Here is a 26,309-nt window from a genome sequence, read left to right as displayed (position 1 = left end):
CATCAATCATGTTCAAACCAGGAAGCATTTGTATACCCAATGGACAACAGTGAAACGGCTAAATAAGTCAACAAACTTTGTGGAAACTCGGGGACCACACAACGCTTTACTTCAATTGAAAAGTGTATGATTATAGGAGATTTCACAAGAAGAAAATGGAAAGTGTTCCAGAGAGAAAGTGAAGAGAACAGTTATCCGTAGCTTTCAATTTTATACCGTTCTTCTTGAACAAAACTCATAATCTCTATCTCAATTAACATTCTTCATATATACATACATTACACACATAAATTCACTTACAAATCTCAGTCGTTGCCGCTTGTTGCTGGTCCAATTCAACTCGAATTCACCGTTTAACTGCCCATGCGGGGCCAATTGAGCGTAAAAGAAGAATTTATGTTGGAGAAGCTGCATGATTGAAAGAGATGAGAAGCTGCGTGATTCAGAGGGATTAGAAGCTGCGTGAGAGAGAGACGAGAATTTGTGAGCGTTGCGAGCGTTGAGAAGCTGCGGTTGAGAGAGACAATCTGTTTGAGTGAGAGAGAAGCAGCTGTTTATAACGAACGTAATTTTAAGAATAGAAATTGTCAATCCGTACACTTATAATATGTGAAAAGTTGGGAGTCAATTTAAAAGCCCAATAGTTAAGTTAGGTAATTATAAAGTTAACCCTTTTTGTTATGCCTTCTCATCATCGTAAAAATATTATTTTTAATTTTGATGGATGTGAACTGTTATATTAATTATATAAAAATTTGTGTGGGATTGGTTCAACTCTGACTTGTAACATATTAAATTTTCAATTTATAATATCAATTTTAAATACAAAGGACCGTTATATTATTATATTATATTTAATATTTAATAAAATAAAAAAATAAAATTACAATACAATAATCTATCTATATCTATATCTATATCTATATAATCCTAATTTGTGAATACAAACAAGATTGCAAAAGACCTGTTTTGCCCTTACCAATTTTTTTCCCATAGTAGTTCCCAAGGGCTTATGAGTAATTCCACAAACAAAATGGAGCAACCCGATGAAAACGGGTCCTGACCCGGAGCATTTAGCAGTGTATTCCTTCATGATTTTCCGGAAGATCCGAACTTCGACGGGTCAGTACGTTTTTTTTTTTTGAATATTTTCAGTTGTGACAACTGACAACCCATGATTTCAGCAGTCAGTTACTACGTTCATTTCAAAATTGTGCACACATGTGAACCCGCTTCCTACTGCGACCTCCCTTTCTCCTCATTCCGACCCACACTGAACTTATTGACCAGGATAATGGTGAGATTGTATATTCACTATTTATGTTTCTTTGTGTGATATCCGTTGTAGGGTTTGTTTTTGTTTATTGTGAATGGGTTTTAACTGGTGGTTGTAACCAATTTTCGAGCAGGTCGTAAGCGCATCTATTTAGGTGAGGTTTCGCCTTTGTCCTTCAGAACTGGTGAGCATATCTACCCATTACTGATACTATTAGTTATCGCATATTGCATAGAAGTTCAGTGTGGATTTCAAAATGTTTCATATTGCATAAAATTGCATCTTCGCATATTTCAAAATGTTTTTGGATGTTGTCAGGCCAGCATAGAAGGTGTTTGTAGGCCTGTCACTCTAATGCACAAGAAAGTCAGAGTGCTGGGATTGGCCAACCACCAGCGTGTGAGAACGTTGATCCGAACAGAGCTACCAGGACAACTACTGAGATTGGTACCTATTCGTTACTATCTTTCTCGCTTATTGTAATCTGGCTGACGGACTTTGGATGCCTGTAATGATTAGCATAACTGATATAGGTTCACAATTTGGTAATTCTACTGTTGCTATTAAAACAACCAAGATCTTCTCGAACGATACCCAATGTTCAGGTTAAAATATAAGTTATGTGAAGTCCGCGTTGTGTTGGTTGTCACATTCTCTTTCAACAGAGCGGTGTATTCATGACATAACCAAAATGCACCATGTATACACTGCATTCTTACTCACCTTTCCTCGCTTTTACATGCCTTATGTTTGATTTCTATCCTAGGTTCTGGCATTACACATGGCACATGGTCCAGGCCCGTGAACTAGAGTGGTGCATTCAAACTCCAAACTCAAACACAAGGTATTTGTCTATTTTCTTATTCGTGTGCCTTTTTGTCATGCCTGCATAAAAACAATACTCTGGCTGCAGGTTCCGGCACAACACATGCTACATCACAAAGCAAGGTAAACCAAACTGGCGTATCTGTTGCTGATCTTAATGTTATTTTTTGAACTCACGCCATCACAGAGGAGGCTACCTTAAACACAAGGTATTTGTCTATTTCTTTATTCGTGTGTGTTTTTGTATGCAATGATTTATTTTTCATTTTATATATTTGCTAATGAAAGGGTGATTCTTTTATAATTGCTTGATTGATAGTTTTATTTTGATTTAGCACCCTTGCTGATTGATAGAATTTGTTGTTGTTCTTTGAAATATTTAATTTCATCTCTTTGATCGATTGTTTGAATACAAGTGATATATGTATTTAATTGGGTGATTTTAAATTCTTTTTGCTGAATGTATGCGGGACATGTTTGTTGTTCTTAAGCGTCCACACTGCCTTTAAATGATATACATATACATCGTTTCATGTGTTGCTAATCAAATTTGATAGTCATATCTGCAGAACTTAGTTTCCAGCGACCCATGTCACAACTCATACAAACTGCTGGACGCAGTGGTATGTTCCAGTTGGATTACGGTTTTTTGTTTGCTTTAGTGACACTTCAGAATGCTAAACAAACTACCTCTGTATATTTATTTGACATTGTGGTTCTGTTCTGTATATTTATTGTTGTGCATATTTTACATGTTAGAGATGTTTAGAATTATAAATTATAAATTATGTGTAGTTGAGCAATATATTGGAATTTTAATCTAGGAAATTTATATTTTTGTACAATGAATATGCACGGCCAATCTTATTTTTGATTTAGATTTTAATCCATTACTTATAATGTTTTACTTCCCCTAGGATCTATATGCACTCCAGACTCATCAACTTAGAACATTGTTTTTTCCATTGGAGATCCAAGGACAAGTCAGAGTAACTACAATTTACAAGAACATGAGTTCAAAGCCCTTGAGCAAGTAGTTCAAATGAATAAAATTATATTTAATTAAGCACACAAAAAAATCACTTATTCTACAACTACAGCGTAACATAGGAAAACTCTAGTAATACAACTCTTTTTCCAACAGCATCATTGTCTTACCTGGACGTTTAATCATGATTTTGCACTATTTTTTTGTGTGTAGTGTATCACTAAGTATTTCCTTATTAACCGGGAATGTAGGTTCCAATATTACACATGGTACTTGGTCTCAGACCACCAATCAAAGTCATGGAGTCAAGATTTCAACTCAGACACCATGTAGTTTTATTTTCAGATGCTGAATAAATTGAAACACTACTGTATCTCAGATTCATTGGGGTAACTTAATACAATTATATTTTTATTATTTTTTCTGCTCAGGCACTACCAGTTTTCAGTACAATAAGCTCACGGTTAGTACACCTTCTGATTTTCAGTACAATAAACCTAGAAGTGTTGGCCATGCATCAAGTAATGCCATTTTCCACATCTTATTTTATGTACATAAGATTTGCTATGATTTAATTTCTACCATTTCAGCATAGCAATCGAAATTTTGCAACAAGAGAAAATATACTAAGCCATAGCAATATATTGTTTCAAGATCTGTTTATTGTGTCAGAGAAGTTGCTACACAATAGTGCTTGAAAAGTTTATCATGTAGTCATTCTAGCAACTATTATCTTACCCAATTAACTGTTGTTGCCTGGGGTAGGTCATAAGCCTGCAGCATACAGAAGAGACTGCAATGAAATAAGAAGATTAAGATATAACAATTTAAATTGGTGTCATTAATCTCATTCGCAAGAAGCTTGCTGATAATCTGATAATGTATATTTAATCTACATAGATTGCGGTAATATTAGCTTCACTCAGGTCAAATCTTCAACACGTACCGGCGAGTTTGGCCTCTTCTTTCCGTTCCAATTGCTTTAAATAAATATTATGGTAAGGCTGATGGAGTCTGGTTTTACTTATTGTTTCAGGATAAAGGAGACGTCCCTACAGAACCCATCTTTTGCTGCTAATAGGTATGATCCTGGAAATAATGATTCTCATTCGAGTGAAACAATAATCCCAATACCATTCAGTTTTCCAGCGGGCAGACTGGTAGTTTCATATAAATACGGTTTACTGGTTGATGTATTGACACTTTTGCTTATTGAACACACACTTCTGTGTATATTATGAAGGTGTAGGCAGAACAACACCGGTTCGTGATGTGTCTTCAAAGCATGACAACACATGTTCCAGGAATCCAATTACTTTTCCACCTACGTGCTCTGTAACGTGCAAAGATTATGCAAATCCGGCCCAGATGCCAGGTACTAACCATAATATAGTTATACTCTTCTAATGCATGTGTTAATCATTCTTACATTTTTTGGTTTCACGACAATATATGTCCATAAAATATAATGGTTCACAAACAGCGTCCCATGTTCCGTGCAAGATATTTGAATGTACTCCTCATTTATCTCTTAAACACACAATATACATCCTTTATTATCTAGAGATACACTTGAACTCAAGCATCATGTATAGAAGAAAGGAAACAATGATACGTATAAGGACTATATACACTGAGACCTGCTGTGTATGGTGGCAGAGGTTTGTGGATGCTAAGGATCAGGCAATTTGCATATGCTTAATTGTGTATAAGATTTCAGAGATTGATCATGACATTTCACAGACATTGCAACATGTACATTTTACAATAAGTATGGTTTAATATGACACTGATAGTAGTGCTCCTTTTTGCTTAAAAGACTGAACTAATCCAAGTGCTTATAATCTTGCTAAATGTGGTTGGGAGTATTAACAAGTGGTTTTGTTGAGGGCTGGGTATAGTAAAAATCAGAGAGGATATGCTCATGGATATGCATTTTAGCTTAAATTCTGGTTATTGGTTAGTCAAATTAAATGGGTAATTTTTTATTTTTGTTTGTTTGTAGTTATTTGACACAACGAAATAAGACTATGGTTTTTAAGTTTCTCATGCTCATGAGTATTTATGTTGAAGTATTTTGGTATTAGTGAAGCACAAGTGATAAACTCTAAACATCTTTCCTATTTTGATCCACCTTATGCTTACTGCAAACTGTGTTATTTGTATAAATATTATGATATTTGCATCTCTTAGTTTATACTCCGGTGTCCATCTTATTATACACTCTCTTTTCAGTCTCAATTTTTAAGATATATAAGAATGATAAATTTCATTATTGTCCATGCAATTTCTAGGAGAAAAATCTTTTGAAGGCGATGTTGGTCCTGACAACATATTGAGTAAAGAATTTTGGAGGACTATTTAATGGACTTCTTGATATCTGTAGTGTTTCAAAGTTCTGAGTTTTTGCTTCCATGTTTTCAGTGAAATGTTAGATGGTGGTTGGAATGAAATGGTGCTAGAAATTGTCTTGTGTGGAAGCAAAAGAACTCTTATGTGAAGCAGATGCATAAAATAGCGGGTGTAACTCTTGATAAGTGATGAGATGCTCAAGACAAAACAAATGTCTCAGTGGAGTCATATATTCCAGGAGATGGACTTGGAAAGTGGAAGAAACCAACTTAAATTCAATCAAGATTAATATTGATGCTGCTATGTTTGCTGAAACAGGATGTTAATGCTTCTCTTTTGTGGCCAGAGACTCGAATAAAGATATTGTGGGGGCTCGGACATGTTGCAGAGATGGTGTGGTACAACCAGAGGTTGTTGAGGCTGTTGGATTGGAGGCACCAAGCTGTTGTAAGCAACAGCTATGTCAACAAAATGCTATTCATTGAGTCAGACTATTTGTAATTAAGTCAGGCTATTCCATATCGACAGGTTGTTAGGAATAGAAATTCTATGAAGTCATATTTTGGGGTGGTTGTGGAGAAATATTTGTGTTTACTAGAAACAGCCTCCATTGTGTATTTTTTTGTAACACCACCTGTAAATGGATGATGATTCATTGCTTAGCATCCCTGGTCGTATGTTTGAAGGGAGTGATGTTCCCTTTAAAATAATAGTATAAAAATGATGATTAGTTTTCTATTATTATTTTAACCTTTCTGTTTATCAATTTTCTACTCAGTCATACCAAATTATGTTAATAGTGTTTACTAATGATACAAACACTGCTCTAAGTTGTTACACATTCACCAGGCTAGCTACAACTACAAAAGACTCACAAAACCTGCCTTTTTATAATTAATTTTTTTCTTTAAAAAGTTAATTTCTTTAATATATACTTTTTAAAAAAAATATTCAATACATTTTAAGTACTCAATTATTTTTATTAAATATATTTTGTTGAGGGAAATAATAATAATAATAATAATAATATTTTAATCACAATGGTAATAATTCTTTAAATTATGTATCGCTAAGAATAATTTATCTCATAGCATATAACATGAGTCAATATGTACAAAAAATAAGTTTAATTTTTAATTAATATTTTATAAAAATTAACATATTATAGTACATGTGTATGACAGGCTTGAAATAAGATGTTTGAAAAATTTTAATTGTACATTTTGTATATTGTTTGTGATCAGAATTGATTTCATAATTATTATTATAAACATTATTTTGTAATAGTACTTATGTAAGTTTTTCAAAATCCTACGTTATGTTTTATCTAGGGGAGAGCGGATGCTGAGAAACTTTAATTATATAATAAAATTTTAAATTTTTTTTATTATTTTAAAATTAATAAAATAATATTTGAAAAATAAAATTTTAAAATATCTGATATTTACTTTCAACTGTTTAAATATCTGATATCTACTTCCAACCGTGTAAAACATTCGATATTTACTTTGATCTAATAAATTAATTTTCAGTATCTTTTTGAATATCTTATTATATTACATTAGTTTATGAATTTATTATTAAGCGTAATACAAATAAAAATATATTACAACTGGTTATTAAAATAAATTTTTTTTAAACGTCCCGTGTGCGAAGCACGGGCAAAATTACTAGTTATACAACAGTAATTAGTGTAAAATAAAAACAAATATTTAAAAAGAACATTTGCGCGTTGAAGGGGTTATAACAAAAACAGTAGAGGGATAATACAGATTTGGAGTGAGGGTTGGTGTAGATCTGGAAAAGCAGAGATTTTGTGTTTTCAAAACACAGAGAGAGAAAGAGACAGAGAGAGAGAATCCCAAGTAAGTCTTTTGCTTGCTTCTAATAATTCCTCAACTTTGTTTCTTTGCTTCTATAATTCTTCTTGTTGTTGTTGTATGTATGTTGTTTAGGGTCCGGAGATGGATATTGATAATGGGGGAATTGAAAAATATAGCACCTACAGGAGGCGGCGCAAGCGTTGCAATTCAGATAGCCAAGGAGTATGTTTCTTTTCTTCAATTCAATTATTCAATTTTAATCTTATTTATAAAAATCAATGGGTGAATTGAAAAAATTGCTTGCATTGCCTTGCCAGGTGTGTAGTTTATTCGGTTTTTTACAGTCCATTCAAGAGCCAGATTTGCGTAACCAAAGAGTTAGGATGGAATCACACACTTGCACCAATTTGACTCATGACTGCTCATTCAAGGACTGGCGAAAGGTTGTTCTCGAACAGATGTATCAATCACTTTGCACCGAGACTCAGGGTGCTTTACAGGACTGTATCCGCGATGCTCTTGTGTTTAATCATCAAACCGGTTGCACTACCTCCATCAAGGTTCTTTTTTCTCTCTAATTCCAGTTTTTGTATTCTACAATTCCCGATTTTACTCTGGTCGTGAAAATTCTGTAGGATCATGTCGGTGCCACTTCAAATGGTTCCACAAGTGAATCAAGTTCCTGTTTAGACGGTGATATGTGGAAGCAGGCTTTGTTCAGTGTTTTAGTATCAACTAAGTTTGCTCAACTCTGTAACTTGCTTTCTGGAAATTTCCTTGGGATGAACGTTAGTAGTCTCTTCAACCTCGGTTTAATTAATTCAAGAATCAATGAGGGGGTGTACAAAAATTCGCCCATGCTTTTTCACTCGGATATTCAACAGGTATGCTATGTTTTTCTGGTAACTATAGTATAGGTTTGTGATCGTTATTGTGCTTAGTTCTCACCACAATTCCAAGTTTTCGGTCCCTGTTTCTGTATGAAATATAAATTATGAATTGAAACTAGATTTATTAGTTTATCGATCAAAGAATGATCATGAACAATAGTAGTGCTTGAAATTTTTATCACTTAATATGTTTCCTAACGTATTTCTCTCCTCAACTGTCATCTTTCAACTTAATTTTTTTTTTTTTTTTGCTAAATGTATTTTTTTTTGTTATCTTCACAGAACTCCTTAATTTTTAAGTTATGTATAAGAGGACAATTGCTGTTACAGCTAAGCTTTTATCTTAAAATCCTATTTTCTCTTTTAATCTGCTGGAAATTTATTCTACAAAATTCACATAACAGTTGTCTGAATTGTAGTGACATCAGCAATAGTTAGCTGAAAATTTACTGTTTTCAGTCTTATAAATTTTTCAGCAGTTGATGTATAATTTAATCTTTGAATGTGGTGAACCTTCTTTGGAGTGATTCTGATTTTTTGCTGATCACAGAATCATATATTATTAAAAATCAATGACTTGTCACTCCTATTTTAAGTTTTTAAGATCTGGTTTGCTGCTGTGAAATATAAATCAAGAATGAATTCTACTGTCTTTTCATTTGCAATCAACTGGATATCTGAAACCATCATAATATCTTTAATCACTCTTGATAGCGACGCCATAACCTTTGTCATACGATTTAGGTGAATTTTATTTAGTCTGGCTTTATTTGCAGCATCAGCTTTTGGACACTAACTTTTAGATTGTAATATTTTGCGCGCAGGTACCATGTAAATGTATATATGTAGCCTGTAGTTGGACATATATCACACAATATTTTCACCTAACTTTAGCCTTATGTTTTGCGTGTCAAAAACTTACTTATGCCGTTATATAGAATTTAGGTGCTGAATCATTTGCTTATAGTTGTCTTAAATGCTTAACTTTATCTGTCAGCTTTTGTATAATAAAGGTGATCCCTGAATTATGTTCTAATAGATCCCACTTTATCCTGCTCGTAGAACTTACCTCGTGCACACCCTATCTTGTTTAGCATGAAGCATTGTGTTTGATAGACTGAAGAATTATTGTGAGCTGTACAATTAAAACCAAATTTTAATACTATGAATTGCAGGTATGGACAAAGCTTCGGAAGGTTGGCACTGAAATGGTCACACTTGGTATGAGTCTCTCGGAAGCATCAAGGGCATCTTGTCATAACACGGTAACAGATTTGCCTTGCTTTGCTGTTATGTGTCCTCCTGAGTATCTTTTATTAGCATGTAACTTTTATCTCAAGAGGCAGGGAGAGAAAGGAGAAGTCATACACAGCATGCTTACTATATTTCTTAAAATAATGGCTTGATTCTAACAGGTTTTCTCTCTGATGTATATATCATTTAGAGATTTGTTGTACATACATCGGGTATAATGGACTGATTACAGGAATACTACATTCACATACCCAGTCTCGCTTGTGTTAATGTTGGAAAGATAATTAATTCAAAAGAATATGCTTCCCTACAGGATTTTATGAATTGTTCACTGGAACAATATGTCGTACATGCCTAGTCTTGCTTGTATTGGTGCTAGAAATGATATATAGTAGTATTATAGAATATACTCCCCTGTCTATAAGTGGACTTTATGCACATAAAGTCAGCACTAGAGAATTTTAATTTTATCAATATAAAATTGTTCTGTTATTGGTTCCACAATATTTAGACCAACAACTGACTACAGGAATACTAATTTCACATACCCAGTCTCGCTTGTGTTAATGTTGGAAAGATAAGTAATATGATAGAATATGCTCCTGTGACTCCTGTCTCATATACAGGATTTATGAACTGATCACAGGAACAAATTATCATACATGCCTGGTGTTACTTATTTTGGTGCTAGAAATGACATATAGTAGCATTATAGAATATACATTCCCGACATTAAGTGGATGTTATGCACAAGAAGTCAGCATGCGAGAAATTTAAATTTATTTATATTGTTCGATTATTGGTACAACGATAATTAGACCACTGAATGTGGTTCCTTACAATTAATGGTTCTTTTTATGGGTTTAACTGTGTCTTGTTAAAACCTTCTTTTGTGCATGTGGTTTTCCTGTAGAGGATGTTATTGTTAACCTTACTTCTAGTAGTTACAGTAAATGAAGGTCAGTCTTTTCCAGTAGTATTAGTAGACTGCAATGGAAAATTATTTTTTAACACAAGGAATAACGCCCACAGGAGAAGATCTTTTTTAGATCTTTATTTTGACAATAATAATATATATGACTGTAGCAAAGTCATACTCCCTCCGTCCCACTCACTTGTGTATAGTTTTTTTTTTCACTGCTTGGGACGCATTTTAAGATGTATATAGAGTATAATTTCATAACCTTTTTCTAAAATTTTATTTTTCTGAATAAAAATTTGAGCATTAAATTTTTATTTAGAAGAAAAAATAAATTAAAATATCTTGTGAAACTATACTTTATAGAGCATTAAAATGGGTGCCAAAATGTAAACAGTCTGAGGGGACTGGAGTAATACTCTGCTTGTATTGTGCATGAAGCCTGATAAAAATAATAATTATATTTGTATGTTGATGTAGCAGTTGCTGCATTATTTGCTAATGAATAGAGAGTCGTTGAATCAAAACACAAGATGTTGTAAATTGAAGATGTATCCGGGGAATAGAGAATGACCTGTCACTCTAATCTTTCTTGACGAGGATATTAGAATGACTCTAGGGAGGTTATAATTTTCTGTTTAAATCATTAATGCAGCAAAACAATCTTTTGGTATATGTTAACAAAGCAGGTATTAGGTCATTTGCCATTAACTAGAGAGCAGTGTTCTAACTATTGGGCGACTTGGGCGAATACTTGGACGACTATTTGGATTAGGACTCACTTCCAATTTGATTTTGGGTTACTCACTGATTACCCTGTTTTATGTGAAATCGTGTCAAAATCGGACAATATCTGAACAAAATCGGATTTACATATTGTCTATGAGTTAAACAAAAATTATAAAAAAAATTTATTCTGTATTATGAAACTTATATACTACATACTATTATTACATTGTAGCATATAATTATATTAGATGCGAAATATATATTATTATTATATATAATATATATTAAAATTAATACATTAATTTGTCATATTTAGTATCAAGTACTCATTTTGAGTACTCCCCTATCAAATTGAGTACTTATTATTAGGGAGGTGGACTGAGTCGAACTAATTTCCAAACTTAGAACTGCAAGAGAGCAAGTCCCTTAATTGAAAAATAGTGTTTTGTCAACTGAATATGTAACTCCTGATCTTTTTTCTTGATAAATTAGTGTAAAGTTGATCTTTGCCCTTGCTTCTGTGGTAATTTGTGTGGTCTAATAAATTTATAGTTATATTTTGTTCCCTGTAAGTGGTGTAATGGTTGTATCTAGTGTCTAGTTTTTCTGATAAGTCGAATTTGGTCATATGGCCTGTCAAATGTTTTGCCCACTGGATTTTAATTTTCGATGAAATGATGTCAGTTTTGTTATTGTAACAGTTTCATATGCAAGAAACTAACGGGCTTTCCAAAGTGGGTCAAAGAGATGGCTGTTGCTCTGGAGCCTGTACATGCAGGCATTGTGAAGGCAAAACCGAGGGTAGAGATTGTCTAGTGTGTGACAACTGTAAGGACATTTATCATGTTTCTTGTATTGAACCCGTTCAAGAATCTTCCTGGAAAATCTGGTGCTGTGCAAAGTGCAGATCATGTGGCGTTGGATCACGCCACGAGTTTTGTGTACTCTGTGAAAGTATAAATGCTCCACGATCTTCCTGTACTGGAGTTGATGGACTTGCAGCCAGTGGGAAAGAACTGGAGGAAAGCTCTTATGATCTAGAGCAAAATGGGCTCGAAAGTGATGAGGCAACTTTGCCTTGCTGCAAAATATGTAAAATTGACATAGGAGTTGAGGACTTTAGGATATGTGGTCACCCTTTTTGCCCTAACAAGTATTACCACACGAGGTGCTTGACAGTTGAGCAGCTGAATTCATATGGTAATCGTTGGTATTGCCCTTCTTGCCTATGCAGAGAATGTCTAACTGATCAAGATGATGATAAGATTGTGTTATGTGATGGTTGTGATCAAGCCTTCCACATTTACTGCATGCAACCACCACGCGCGTCAATCCCCAAGGGAAACTGGTTTTGCACAAACTGCGATGAAGGGATACAACGCATACGCGAGGCAAAGAAGGCATATGCAAATTCTCAATGTAAAATGATAAAGAAAGCTGAAAGGGAAAACGGAGCGTATGAAAATGGCCAAGTAGGCGTAAGCAAAGAGATGGAAGGGGAGGTCGATACGTCTGGTGGTGTGGACATGCTTTTAACTGCAGCAAAGACTTTGAACAATGAAGATTGATATGACTAGTAAGTGTAAAGTGGGAACCGGGGGTTAAGGCTGCTGCCCTTGGTGTTATGTTGCGGGTTTTTTGATCCTTTTTTACAGTACCTATAGCTTCAAGGTGTAGATTTGTAGAACATTTACTTGGTCCTGACGCACAGTTTGATGGCCAGATTTTAGATTGGATTATGGCACACACTTTGATGATCGATATTAGGTTGTGTAACTTTAAGATGTATATTTCTTCTTTAACTGTATGGTGTTGACATGATGGGCTGATAACTTGTTTTAACTCTTAGAATGTGACCTTGTACTTGCATTCCTTCCAAGCTACTGGATGGAAACCTCAAACCTGTATCTTAAGTGTATTATTAGTCTCTGTTGTCCATTTGTCATGTAATCCTAATATATGAGTTGATGATTTTACTTATAATTTCTGACATCTCTTTTTGAATTTTACGAGTCTTTTCTTGTCACAATAATATTATGTGAGTCTTGATTCTTCCTCGTGGCAAACTTCTTTTTCATCACGTAGAAAGATTTTTTTTAAAAGATGCTGTACGTATGTTAAAATTTAAAGGAATTGATTTAGATCATAAAACAAATTATATATTGAATTTTTGGTAAAATATACATGAGTTAGATACATTCAAAATTCATGATCAAACTTTGATCATTTATATGTCATTTAGTTCGATTTTGATTTACATGATTTAATAGTTAATTTCATATTTTTTTTAAAACAAAAATTTCAAATTACACTATTTGTTATACAATCTGAAATCATGTGTTACATTTACCTAACATAAGAGTATTATATGTGATAAACTAAATATAAAAGATTATCATAGACAAAAATAAAAAATGTTATAATACCACTGAAAATGTCCAAACTGTTTTTTATAAAACACTTTTTTTTTTTTTGATCAAAGGAAATTTTCATTAACTTGGAAATTCAGAAGATAACATCTCCAACAATAAATCTGGAGGAGATACAAAATGATTGTAGCTATTCAACAAACATGGGACTCTTGCCATCAAGTGGGCAGCCTTTGCTTGCTTTTTAACATGAAGAACCAATAGGTCAACTCGATCCTTAAGCTTCTCCTTGCACTCATCAATGATATGTCCAACTTCTAACGATATGCATCCTCAGCACCTAAGGCATGCACCACCAATTGTGAATCTGTTTCGATGACAACATGCTGAACTCCAGTACTATTAATCCATTTAATTGCCTCGCAAGACACCTGTGGTCTCGGCTTTCCATAACTGACACCTTATTTTTGTTTTCTCTTGTTTTAGTTTCTTCTATAATCAATCTCCTGTTGGCAGCCTACCGAGTTATTGGGTTTTACTTGGCGGTGACAATCGTTTCGTTTCGTATACTTTCGTTTCGTGTATTTTTGTGTTTCGTGTACTCGAGGGTGAAACCCATATCCGCCCGTTATCAATTTCGTGTACCTAATTTGAAACCCGTATCCGATCCGAAACGTTTCGTGTATATTTCGTGTATATTATATATAAATATATTATTATATTTTTTAATCAAAATATAGATTTAATATATATTTTCCTTTAAATTTGTATTAAATGTAAATGATATATTTATACTTGTATACAATTCTCTATAAATTTGTTAATGTATCTACAATATATATCCACACATACATATAAATATATACTTTTTACACAATTATATATATAATATATCATAACATATATATAATAAATATAATCTACAAATATTTCGTGTACTTTCGTGTATTTCGTGTACTTTCGTGTATTTCGTGTACCCTAAATGAAAACCCATATCCGACACGAAATCTATCGTGTAATTTCGTGTTCGTGTACTTTCGTGTTTCGTGTATCATAAATCAAAACCCATATCCATTTTTTTCGTGTCGTTTCATTTCGTGTTAGCGTGTTACGTGTCAAATTGCCAGGTCTAGTTTTACTACCCATAATTTTAATTAGGTTTTGTTTCTCTCCATTTTTAAGATAAAAAATTAGTTATTTTTCTGTAACCGGAATTGTGGTTTATTATATTACACATTGATATAAATTTCATGGGATTGCAGTTTCCAATCATCAGTTGCTTGAACAATTGCTCGCTATAAAATTTTAACATATTGCATTGATACGATGAGACTTTACAATTCGTCCTTGTCAGATGTGTTCCTTTGCCGAACTCTTTATGCATATACTCCCTTCCTTCGTCGGCACGCATTGTAATGCTCTCGTAAAACGTAGTTCGATAAATTATTTTGAACTTTTTTTTTCTTTTGAATACAAATTTGATGTTTAAATTTTTATAAAAAAAGAAAATTTTAAAAATAAGATAAAACTATGTTTTATATGCGCCTTAAAATGTGCGTCGAGCAGTGTGAAAAAACTATAAATAAAATGAGAGGGACAGAGGGAGTATAAAGAAACAAGAGCAACTACAAGCCACAAATATTCTAGGCAGCAATATATCACAACAGTTAAACAGCCATTTCTTAGATTGTCCATGGCAACACCAGTAGCAACTCTCATCTAGAGCACATTGATTTCAGGGCTACACAGGAGGCAACTTAGTAAGCAATTTGTAAACTGCAATCTTACTCCGACTGCTGCTTCTGCTGATTAGAGATAAAAGGAATAAATTCTTCCGTATCATGTCTAGTGTACTCGGTCTTCTCCCCAACCATATATCGATTTTCCGTGGCACGTAAGCCTGATGACTGAAGTTGCCTTCTTTTCTTCACAAGATGTAATGCAGTTTGCTTGTCATCTCGTGCGTCTGCAGAATCGGGCTGTAAGCAGCAGTAAACTTAGTCAGGAAGACTATAATGTGAAAACAAATAAAATTATGAAATTTAGACCACACATACACACAAAGATATTCGAAACAAAAGATGCGTCAGGCTTGTAGGTTGAACAAAAATTCAATAGAGCACCTTGATATAAGAAAAAGTTTAGAATTACTATCACTTTGAAGAGAATATATCACAAGACAATGACAGCGGAATTTTCTACAAGAAATAATTAGTCAACAAATATCCATTAATACTATTGCTAAGCAGTAGACGCCACCAGTCACTCGGTTATTCCTCCATTTATAGTAGAATTTGCCAGAAACAAAAATAGGTACATTCATATGACATTCATGTTTCCAAGATGTACCTTGATGGCCAATGCTTTATCAAAACTCTCAATAGCGTTGTCAGGTTCTCCAAAGTTTAGCTGTGCTCTTCCCAGGGTAATCCATCCCTGCAAATAATACAGATTTTAAAAAAAACATGAAAACCTTCCAAGTTTAGCATAAACAGAAAGAATAAGCCTTTAATAGATATATGCAAATTCCTTAACAGATACAATTGCTAATAGGCATGTTACTTTGCTTGTGCATACTGTTTGATAAGTAAACTGACACCGATGAGATTGGCACAATATTAAGTGTGAAACATAATAGCATCAAATGAAAGACTGCACTTTATATGACGCCAATATCAGGTATCAAATTTCTACCATCTTAGTGAAGACAGACCTCCTAAACTTTATAGCAACAGAAGAATTTTTTTCGAGACATTGCACTTCGAAATAAGAAATTCTATTTTACTAGGTATCAAAATATAATAAATAAAAAATCTAAATGGATAAAGAAAAGGAAGCTACTTTATCCAACATTCTCTCTCCCATTTTCAACTATTTTCATAGCCAACCTATGCTCGTTATCTATAAACCATCAAACAATGCAAGAATGAGCATTGACATGCTCAGCAAGTCGAGGTGTACTGCGCATATAGTATACCAGTAGGAAAAAGGCTGGCAAATACGAATAGAAGGAGCAACATAAAAAGAAAGGATAAAAATGAGCAAAGAAAACATACTAGAGTGATCAGCTCTAGTTACCATCATTTAATAGACTTGCATGCATATCTTCTATCATTAGAGGCTTAAACCATCATATAGCCACAACCCTCTTTTTATTTCCCTCAAACTATCATTCGGGAACCAGATTTTACCATCATGTGATTATCATCAAGAAATAACAAATGGACTGCATATATGTATAATCAGTTCAACAATATTTCTGCACAAGAAAAGGGGGTGATCAAAATTCAAAACATATTCACTGACATCAATTTCGGTTGCATGTCTACCCATTCAACTAAATTCATTCCCATATTGACATATTATAATAAAACAATACACAAGAATTAAGCAGCGCTAGACATCAGATTTATTAGCAAGACCAGCAAAAGAAAACACAAAATATAACAATATTGACATATTGAAAGAGGGCGCTAGAGTGAAAGAAACAGACGACTTGCTTGTCTGTTGTCTGTTTTAATATGACAAATCATCTTCTTTACTAGATCTTAGTTGGTGTGATCTTGCTTCTTTTCTTCTTTCCTTCACTCTTATATCCTTATTGCTCTTACCTTAAGTCCCAGGTAGTAGTACTAGCTGCTCTCCTGTTCTCTCTCGTCTCAACCTTCATTTTCTTTTTAACTCTCCATGTATCTCACTGAAAATATAGTATTGTCCGGTCATTTCCCCCAACTTTCAATTGCTATTGTTTCTTACAATTCCTAATATTTCTCTCCTCAAGGATTTGATATATTACTCACTTTAGAACCTAATATTCATAATTACAAAAAAAAATTGTCCACATATATTTCCTAAACAATTATATATAAGTTTCTTGCCAATAATCCCCTTATCATCATCATCATTAAAATTACAAATTAGGGTTTACCTCAAATGTAAAGTTGAACGTCTATATAAATATCTAAATGTACGAGATATTACAGTTTAGAGAAGCAAATCTCTAATCGTCAGTTCCTGATGTTCTATTTCTTCACTAGATTCTTCTAATGTTCTTCATTGAACTAACCAAGTGTTACGAAAACTTTCCCTAGGTGCAATAACCTTGCCTCAGTTGTCTTGAATGAGAGGAGGTGAACACCCTACCTTGCTACCTTCTGAGGCTGCGTGAGGTGCAGGGCTGGGCATGCCTTAGTAAATTGAAGTTCAAGTTGACCTTTTATACACGGAAAAATTGTAGACCAGCCCAATTCCCAAGTCAATAGCAAAGCAGGCATGTCAAATAGTGGTGATTTCATTTTTTTATTCTTCTTTTTCAAAATCATTTTCTTTTGACAGGCATTTTCTTTTTACAGTTGCCCCCCCCCCCCCCCCCCCCCCCCCCCCCCCCCTCATTTGAAATAAGCATTATAGGAATAGAATCTTTTAAATACATATGCAACTGGAAGTCTGGAATACTCTCCCTGAAAACTAAAATATTAGTTATGTTTTGTTAAGCAGAGCTGTAGAGACAATTTGTTAAGCACACAACCAGAAAAGCTGTATAACTAAGTGGCTTGATCAAAAGGACATAGGGAGACCTATTAAACAGTAAAACTTACAGACCTCAGCCCATGAAGGCTCCAATATAGTAGCTCCTGCCAACAAGAAAAACACAGGGCATTTAAGTAAAAATATGAAGAATAGGCTGATAATCAGAACTGTTGTGATGTTTTCTAAATAACCAGGTCGTAATATACGAGGAATGTAAGATTGAAGCAGAGACATACGAGTTGCTGCTTTCAATGCATTCCATGCTTCCCCAATTTCAAGAAGAACTTGAGCCTTTTGTTCATGCAATTCCGCTCTGTCAGGCACTAAAGTAAGAGCAGTTTCCCACTTTCCAAGTGCTTCATGGTATTTCCCATTCTACAAATAAGAACAAAAGAAAGGGTGGATTGATGAAAAATTGAAAAGAAAAGGTATATTTGAAAAATGAGACAATTCTTTTAAGCTTGGCCAAACGGCCCCAATATCCCACAAAATCATATACATCTTTCGACATGTATTATCAAGCATAGACAATTCTTTTCAATTGGAAGGATACAGTATTTTTTAAATATCATTTCCTGAGATTATGACGTTCATGGATTCAGTGTAGGTGCAGTAATAGTAAAATCCAGAAAAGAATCGTGTGTGCATTGTAAACCGTGAATGTGGAAGGGACACTTTCTTTATCCTGCTTGTTTCTGGAGTAAGAGGCCTCACGCAAAAAATATAGGTAGAATCATCTGAAACAGAGGTCCAAGCATAGAACGTCCAGTCAACAATCCTTGGGGACAAAAATACTATATGATAAAACTTTATTCTCTAGTTTTCCACTCGGAAAGGAACAAACAGATTAAGGGTTGCTCTTGAGTTTTAAACATGAAAGGAAGCAAGATTATATGGAAGTGAAGCATAAATGGGCCTATGAGTAACTAGCTAGTACAAGTAAGCTAAACAAAAATATTTGGCTTATTTTGAAGATTGACTTTTAAGTTGGAGTTGTTTCGTGACTTATAAGCATGGTCATGTCAGTGAGTCAGGGAGGTCTAGCTTTGTCGACTAGTCGACAAATTAATAGATAACAAATATCGTATATATGTATTCTCACACACATAAATTTGATACTCCCATATTTACTTAAATTAAGAAATAGATATATTAATTACAAATGTCACTTTTTAGCTATTCCATACACGTGCATAGTATATAGGAATATAGGGAAAATATGTTGACTATACAAACATATACACACATACATATGAGTTTTAATAAATTTATACAGACACATTTATATCAGTTTTGGAGGATAAAAGCGAGAAAAAGAAAAACTGGGATTAGCTTATACATGAAGATTAAAATTTAAAAAATACATTTTTTCCCTTCTATATGCACTTTCAACCGGGTTTTGCACCCTCGGGCTAACTATGATCAACAAGTCGAAAGACTAGTTGACAATTTTCAAGTCGACCTCTCCAGTTGAGTGCAGTGACAACAGTGTTCATAAGTAGTCTTCTTTCTATATCTAGCTAAAAATTCAACTAGGATTAGTATTACATAACCTTTTAAATTATTAACATGGCAAATGAAAAATGCTAGGAAAAAAAGGCAAAAAAAAGTATTAAGGAGTGCACAATGCCAGGTGCATCCTGAAGAGGTTTGGTGGCTCTTCTTCTTCTTCTTCTTTATAAACATTGAAACATATTCCAGAAAACAAATGTGGAGTCTAACAGATTTGTTGTAAAATATCGTAAAGTTGATGGGGAGTCCTTAGGGAATGGACTGCGAAGAAATTTTTATAAATATAAAATGGGTTAATTAACTAGTCTGAAGTGGGCTTAATGTATCAAGTACACTAACACATCCTAGAGAATCGATCATTTATAAACTCAAAAAAAATCCATGACCATTTAGAGAATCGATCATTTATAAACTCAAAAAAAATCCATGACCATTTAAATACAATCAGATTTTAATAAATTTTAAATGATACCACCACCAGATTTAGAAGCATAATTTAAAATCTAGATTATCAACAATAATCTAAAATTTTAATTGAATACATGTATCATTAGTTATCAAGAATTGAGTACACTCGAGTTGATGGATGAAAAAACCTTATTAAAGAATGACTTAAAAGTGGTTAGTTAGAATTAAACATAACAAGTAACTGAATGAGAGTGAGAAAAGTCGACTAGACAAACATGCCCAAATCACTTTAAACTCAATTGTCAGAGATAAGTAAGTACCTCGGCAAGGTTGTTACCTTGCTCTCGAAACGAGTCGGCGAGGTTGGCGGCCGAGGCTTCATCATGCGAACAAGATGTGTCGGAAAGTTTAGAAGAGCTGCTGCTGTTATCGAGATGATGATAATCATCTTCATCTTCTTGTTCGAAAGGGAGATTTGTGAATGAGAGAGGACGCTTCTTGTTTTTATTCTTCCATGTCAATTTCATCTTCTTCGCATTCTGTCTGGTTTCAATACTCGATGCAAATGTAATATTCATCCAAATTTCAAGTCAATATTTGGGAATAAAATTGGGAAAATTAATTCAAAGGTCCTTGAATTATTGAAAATTTATTGTCCGGGTCTTTGAAATAAAGATTCTTACGTTTTCAGTTTTCTTATTTGAGTCTCTCCATTAATTGAGATTTTAACGGACGTCTCGTTAGAATCTCGATGACGTGGCAGAATTGTTGACACGTGTGCACGAATTTTATTTTAAAAGTCCCTGAACTATTAGTAATTTTCTTATTTGAGTCTTTTCATTGATTTAAAATTTATTAGGTATTAAGATACTAACATTTAATCGGCTTAGAAGTTATTCAATCTTTAGTACAACTTAACTATTTAATTCATAATTATTTTAGACGCATTATAGATGATATTATGTGCAACACTAATTGGAATTCTTGCAAAATTAATATTGATAGTTATTTGAAAAATTAACATTGAATTGGAACAGAGCTTTTGAGTTAAATAAATTCAAAACTGATTTGTTATTAGATTTTTTGACAATGTCTTGTGAGCCTTTTTTTTTTTTACAATATGAATATAACCTTTGCGTTTGTTGTGACAATGTTTTTGACAAGTCTCTTTTACATGTCATTTATTATATGATAAAAAATTAATACACAATAAGTCAAGATACATAGAAATACGAGTTAAAACATTAATATAATAACACTGTAAAATAAACTTTAATATATTTATTGTGTTATATTAATAAATATATTAATGTTTATTTTACTGTGTTATATTAATGTTTTTTATTATCTATTAGATGTCTAAAATAATTACAAATTAATAAACTTAAGATGTACTAAAGATTGAATACCTTTTAAGCCGATTAAATGTTAGTATCTTAATGTATAAGAAATTTAAATTCAATGAAAGGATTCAAATAAGAAAATTACTATAGTTCAGGATCTTTAAAATAAAATTTGTATACACGTGTTAACAATTATGCCACGTTATCGAGATTCTAACGTCCGTCAGAATCTCAGTTAACGGAAGGACTCAACGAAGAAAACTGAAAATGTAAGTGACCCGGATATTGGAATCTTTATTTCAGAGACCCAGACAATAAAACACCAATATTTCAGGGACCTTTAAATTAATTTTCCCGAATAAAATTAGGCAACAATCTCCGGTTTTTTCCCGCTAGCTTTCGGTTTTTCAAAAAACCCGAAAATATAAGAAAAATTTACAAATTTACGTATACTCTTAATTTTTTTATAATGAGAATGAATCTCAACAAATATGATTCGACAATTGACCGTGACATTTTTTCCTTTCAAGAAAGCTTATTATCCAACCATCGGACATGCAAGATGACCGAAAAAATTTAGATAATAAAATTTTAATGTCCGAAAAAAAAATCTGTCTTCTTCCGAGCATCCTGAAAATATAAACAAAGGAACCTGTTAGGAATCAATAATTTTTGATGATAACATAAACATTTTGTAACATGTCTTACTTAGAATCTTTACCAAATTTCAGTTGTAATTGTTATATTTCTTATCATTGGGAATTATCAACGGATGGGTAGAATAGGATGGCTAATTGTAAATATCCAATGCCATGTAATTTTATCTAAGTGAAGGATATTCAACTGATGAGATGTAATTCTTCAACTGATGAAGACTGAACCGTGTTTCAACTGATGAAAATCAAGCATTCAACTGAAGACAAAGTATTCAACTGATGATGCTAAGGAATTCAACTGATGAGACTGGAACAACATTCAACTGATGAAGTTTGTAATTCATTCAACTGATGAGCCCAGCACAACATTCAACTGATGAAGTCAAGAGCAGTTGAAAGTAACCAGAACTCTCAACTGATGAAGCAAAGAGCAGTTGAAAGTGACTAGAGCTTAAGTCTGACAAATCACATGGATCGAATTACACTAAAATAGACATGGAAGCCTAATTAGGAAAATAAAGAAGAAGCAGAAACATACTTATCTCATGCAGTGCAATCTGGATCAAATCAAGATGATGGTCAAAGATGAAGACATCTCAGAAAGCATGCATAAGACAAAGCTGTGCAGCATTGTTTTTAGATTAGAGTGCATTTTGTAATCTAGCTAAAAGCTTTGTAAAACTTGGAGTATATAACCAAGTTAGAAGCATCAGTTGAACTTGTTCAAATTACAAAAAGAGAAAATCTGAGAGCTAGAACTTGTTCTTGAGTGATGAACCAGCAGCTGTGCGAATTGTAAACAATCCACAGATTCTTCTATATAAAATCTCACGGGTGGATCATTCAATCCACCCGTATTTTTAATACTTGGTGTTTTTCTGTTTACTTTTGTAAAAGATTGTATTCAACCCCCCCTTCTACAATCTTTCTTATAGCCAGTGTAAAATAACAATTGGTATCAGAGCCAGGTTCCCAACAAACAGGGAAAAAGATCAACACTGCTAAAGAAAGATGGGAAAGAAGGATGCTGGAGTGAAGATTCCTGTTCTTGACAAAGACAACTACTTTCACTGGAAAGTGAGAATGCATTTGCATTTGTTGTCCATTGATGAAAGCTATGTGAACTGCATTGAAAAAGGACCTCATGTCCCAATGAAGGTCTGCACCAGTATGGGAGCTGATGGTGAAGACATGGTAGGTAAAATGATTCCAAAACCTATCCATGAATATTCTGAAGAAGATACTGAAGAAGTGCACAAGGACAAGAAAACCATGAACCTTCTGTTAAATGGTTTGGATCAAGAAATGATTGATAGTGTTATCAGCTGCACAAGTGCCAAAGAAGTTTGGGACACCATCAGGACCATCTGTGAAGGGAATGAGCAAGTAAGAGAAAACAAAATGCAGCTTCTGATTCAACAATATGAGTCATTCCATTTCAAGTCTGGTGAAGGTTTGAGTGACACTTTTAACAGATTTCAAAAACTGTTTAATGGTCTAAAGCTTTTTGGAAGAGTATATCAAGTTAAGGATTCAAATTTGAAATTCTTAAGAGCTCTTCCCAAAGAATGGAAACCTATGACAGTCTCTCTCAGAAACACACAAGAATTCAAAGACTATACTCTAGAGAGACTGTATGGAACCTTAAAGACTTATGAGCTTGAAATGGAGCAAGATGAAGAGATTGAGAAAAGCCAAAAGAAAGGGCATTCATCTGTGGCTCTAGTTGCATCTCTTGATGATGTTGTCAAGGACAAGGGAAAGTCTCAAGTTGAAGAAACTGAGAAGTTGGTCAAAGAAGAAAGCTCAGAGTCAAGCAAAGTAAAAGGAAAAGAGAAAGATGTAGCTGATTCTGGTGAAGAAAGTGATGGAATTGATGAACATCTAGCCTTCCTGTCAAGAAGATTCTCCAAACTAAAATTCAAAAAGAATTTCAATTCTGCAAAATCATTCAAAGGCAATCCCAAGTCTGATAGAAGCATGGTTGACAGATCAAAATTCAAGTGCTTCAATTGTGGGAATGCAGGTCACTTTGCAAATGAGTGCAGAAACCCTAAAGTTGAGAAGAGGTCAAGTGAAAACATTGACTATAAAAAGAAATATTATGAACTTCTCAAACAAAAGGAAAGAGCATTCATCACAAAGGATGATTGGGCAGCTGGAGATGATTCTGATGAAGAGGAGGAGTTTGTCAATCTAGCTCTAATGGCCAACTCCACAGATCAAGAAGAAAACACTGGAAGCAGTAGTCAGGTATTCACTACAAACCTAGTTGAGTTAACTAAAGATGAATGCAATGCTACCATAAATGAAATGTCTACAGAACTGTATCATTTGCATGTTTCTTTAAAATCTCTCACTAAGGAAAATAGTAGGATTAAGGAAGCTAACACCTTTCTTAGTGACAGAAACAGTGCTTTAGAAGCTCAATTTATTGAGTTTGAGAAACTGAGAATTGAGTGTCAGACAGCCAAAGATGATCTCTTGGTTGTTCTGAAAAGAGAAGAGATCATAAGAAAACAGCTTGATAAGGAACAAGAGATTATTGCCAAATGGAAATCTGGGAGAGATGTTTCCACTAATATCATCAACATGCAAGGTAGAGAAACCTTTGTGGAGAATGAATGGAAAAGGAATAAGAAAGTTCTTGAGATATCTGAGAACAGTTCAAGTGATGAGAATACTGATGATGATCATCAGTTGAAGAGCAAAGTCTCAACTGATGAGAGTCATCAGTTGAACAAAAACTCACCAGTTGACAAGAAAGTTCTCAAGAAGCTCAACAAGAAATATGGTCCTATTAAAAAGAACTTTGTTAAAGGTGAGAATAGTTCTTCTGAGACAAGTGATAGTGTTAACAACACTCTTAATTCCAGTAATAAGAACAAGAAGAAGTTGGATGCTAATGAGCATAAATCAGAAGAGACTAAAAAGAAGAGAGGAAATAGAAATGGTAAAATAGGAGTTAACAAGCACACCAATTACACTCCCAATGCAAGTGCTCCTAGGAAAACCTGCAGTAAATGTGGTAGTGTAAATCATTTATCTGCTAATTATAAAACTGTGACTGCTCCTAATTTATCTTTGCCTATTCCTATGACATCTCTGACATCTGTTCCTCACATGAATTTATCTGCCATGAATATGATGCCTGGTTTATTGCCTCACAATCCATATTCTCATCCAAGCATGCCATATATGTTCAATCCATATTTCAATGCTTTTAACTTGCCTCAATTCCATTCAAATTTGCATGGCATGAACAATGTATGCATACCTCAAAAGCCTGTGTTTAAGAACAAAGTTGACATTCCAACCTCTCAACCAAAACCAAAGATTGAACCAGTTCAATCCAAGGGAAAAGTTGAGAATGAGGGAAAAGCTGTTAAGACTAACAAATCTGGACCCAAAGCAATTTGGGTACCAAAATCAACTTGATCTTTTTGTGAAATGTGTGCAGGGAAACCACAAGAAGAATTTGTGGTACTTGGATAGTGGATGCTCCAGGCACATGACTGGTGATTCTTCCCTGCTCACAAAGTTTGTGGAGAAAGCTGGCCCTAGCATTACCTTTGGAGATGACAGCAAAGGATATACTATGGGATATGGCTTGATTGCAAAAGAGAATGTCATCATTGATGAAGTTGCATTGGTGTCTGGTCTTAAGCACAACTTGCTTAGCATCAGTCAGCTCTGTGACAAAGGTTACAAAGTTAATTTCATTCCTGCAGCCTGTGTTGTCACTAAAGCAGATGACAACAATGTGGTTCTGATTGGACAAAGGAAAGGAAATGTGTATGTAGCTGACTTCAATTCTGTAAAGTCTGAATCTATCACTTGCCTTCTCAGTAAAGCAAGCTCAGATGACAGTTGGCTGTGGCACAAGAGGTTGTCTCATCTGAATTTCAAAACCTTGAATGAGTTAGTTAAGAAGGATTTGGTAAGAGGTATACCAAAGCTGGAATTCTCCAAAGATGGATTGTGTGGAGCTTGTCAGCTTGGAAAGCAAAATAGAAGCTCTTTCAAAAGCAAATCTCTTTCATCAATTGTGAAGCCCCTTCAGCTCTTGCATATGGATTTATTTGGACCAGTCAACATAATGTCCATCTCAAAGAAGAAATACTGCCTAGTGATTGTTGATGATTTTTCAAAATTTACTTGGACTTTCTTCCTGCACTCTAAGGATGAAGCTGGGAAAAACATCATCAATCATATCAAGGCATTAAACAACAATCCAGATGTCAAAGTTGGAAGGATAAGAAGTGACAATGGAACAGAATACAAGAACTCTGTGATGAAAGATTTTTGTGAAGAAGAGGGAATTATTCATGAGTTCTCTGCACCAAGAACTCCACAACAAAATGGTGTTGTTGAAAGAAAGAATAGAACTCTTATTGAGGCTGCAAGAACCATGATTAATGAAGCTCAACTTCCA

General features: G+C 33.9%; 2 protein-coding genes and 1 long non-coding RNA gene across 8 annotated transcripts; 2 read left to right on the top strand and 1 right to left on the bottom strand.

The window, feature by feature from the left end:
* The first annotated feature begins 769 nt into the window (after window positions 1-769).
* Window positions 770-6,207, top strand: LOC135151662 (uncharacterized). Of its 5 annotated transcripts, XR_010290506.1 has the most exons (12): window positions 770-1,122; window positions 1,188-1,297; window positions 1,410-1,460; window positions 1,595-1,723; window positions 1,810-1,881; window positions 2,043-2,120; window positions 2,190-2,310; window positions 2,659-2,724; window positions 3,521-3,610; window positions 4,126-4,170; window positions 4,333-4,464; window positions 5,788-6,207. It is a non-coding gene; the product is annotated as an uncharacterized LOC135151662 (long non-coding RNA). The 5 variants fall into 5 exon arrangements; XR_010290505.1 differs by having other exon boundaries at window positions 770-1,297; window positions 2,671-2,724; XR_010290509.1 differs by having other exon boundaries at window positions 770-1,297.
* Window positions 6,208-7,167: 960 nt separating this feature from the next.
* On the top strand, window positions 7,168-13,039 carry LOC108200120 (PHD finger protein EHD3). Its single transcript, XM_017368197.2, has 6 exons — window positions 7,168-7,306; window positions 7,397-7,486; window positions 7,582-7,824; window positions 7,900-8,148; window positions 9,330-9,419; window positions 11,758-13,039. The coding sequence occupies exons 2-6, from the start codon at window positions 7,406-7,408 to the stop codon at window positions 12,622-12,624; spliced, it is 1,530 nt and encodes a 509-aa protein (XP_017223686.1). The 5' UTR covers window positions 7,168-7,306; window positions 7,397-7,405; the 3' UTR covers window positions 12,625-13,039.
* Window positions 13,040-15,031: 1,992 nt separating this feature from the next.
* LOC108197365 (uncharacterized) lies at window positions 15,032-20,483 on the bottom strand. Of its 2 annotated transcripts, none has more exons than XM_017364958.2 (5): window positions 20,196-20,483; window positions 18,192-18,330; window positions 18,028-18,059; window positions 15,775-15,861; window positions 15,032-15,404 (listed from the first exon to the last, which is right to left on the bottom strand). In XM_017364958.2, exons 1-5 carry the CDS (start codon window positions 20,451-20,453, stop codon window positions 15,210-15,212), a joined length of 711 nt encoding a protein of 236 aa, XP_017220447.1. In that variant the 5' UTR covers window positions 20,454-20,483; the 3' UTR covers window positions 15,032-15,209. The 2 variants fall into 2 exon arrangements, with proteins under 2 accessions (XP_017220447.1, XP_017220448.1); XM_017364959.2 differs by having other exon boundaries at window positions 20,213-20,464.
* Between the last annotated feature and the right edge of the window lie 5,826 nt (window positions 20,484-26,309).

Source organism: Daucus carota, chromosome 3 (assembly GCF_001625215.2).
Source record: "Daucus carota subsp. sativus chromosome 3, DH1 v3.0, whole genome shotgun sequence".
NCBI lineage: Eukaryota > Viridiplantae > Streptophyta > Magnoliopsida > Apiales > Apiaceae > Daucus > Daucus carota.
The sequence above is the reverse complement of the archived record's forward strand: the minus strand, read 5'-3'. Positions and strand labels throughout refer to the sequence as shown.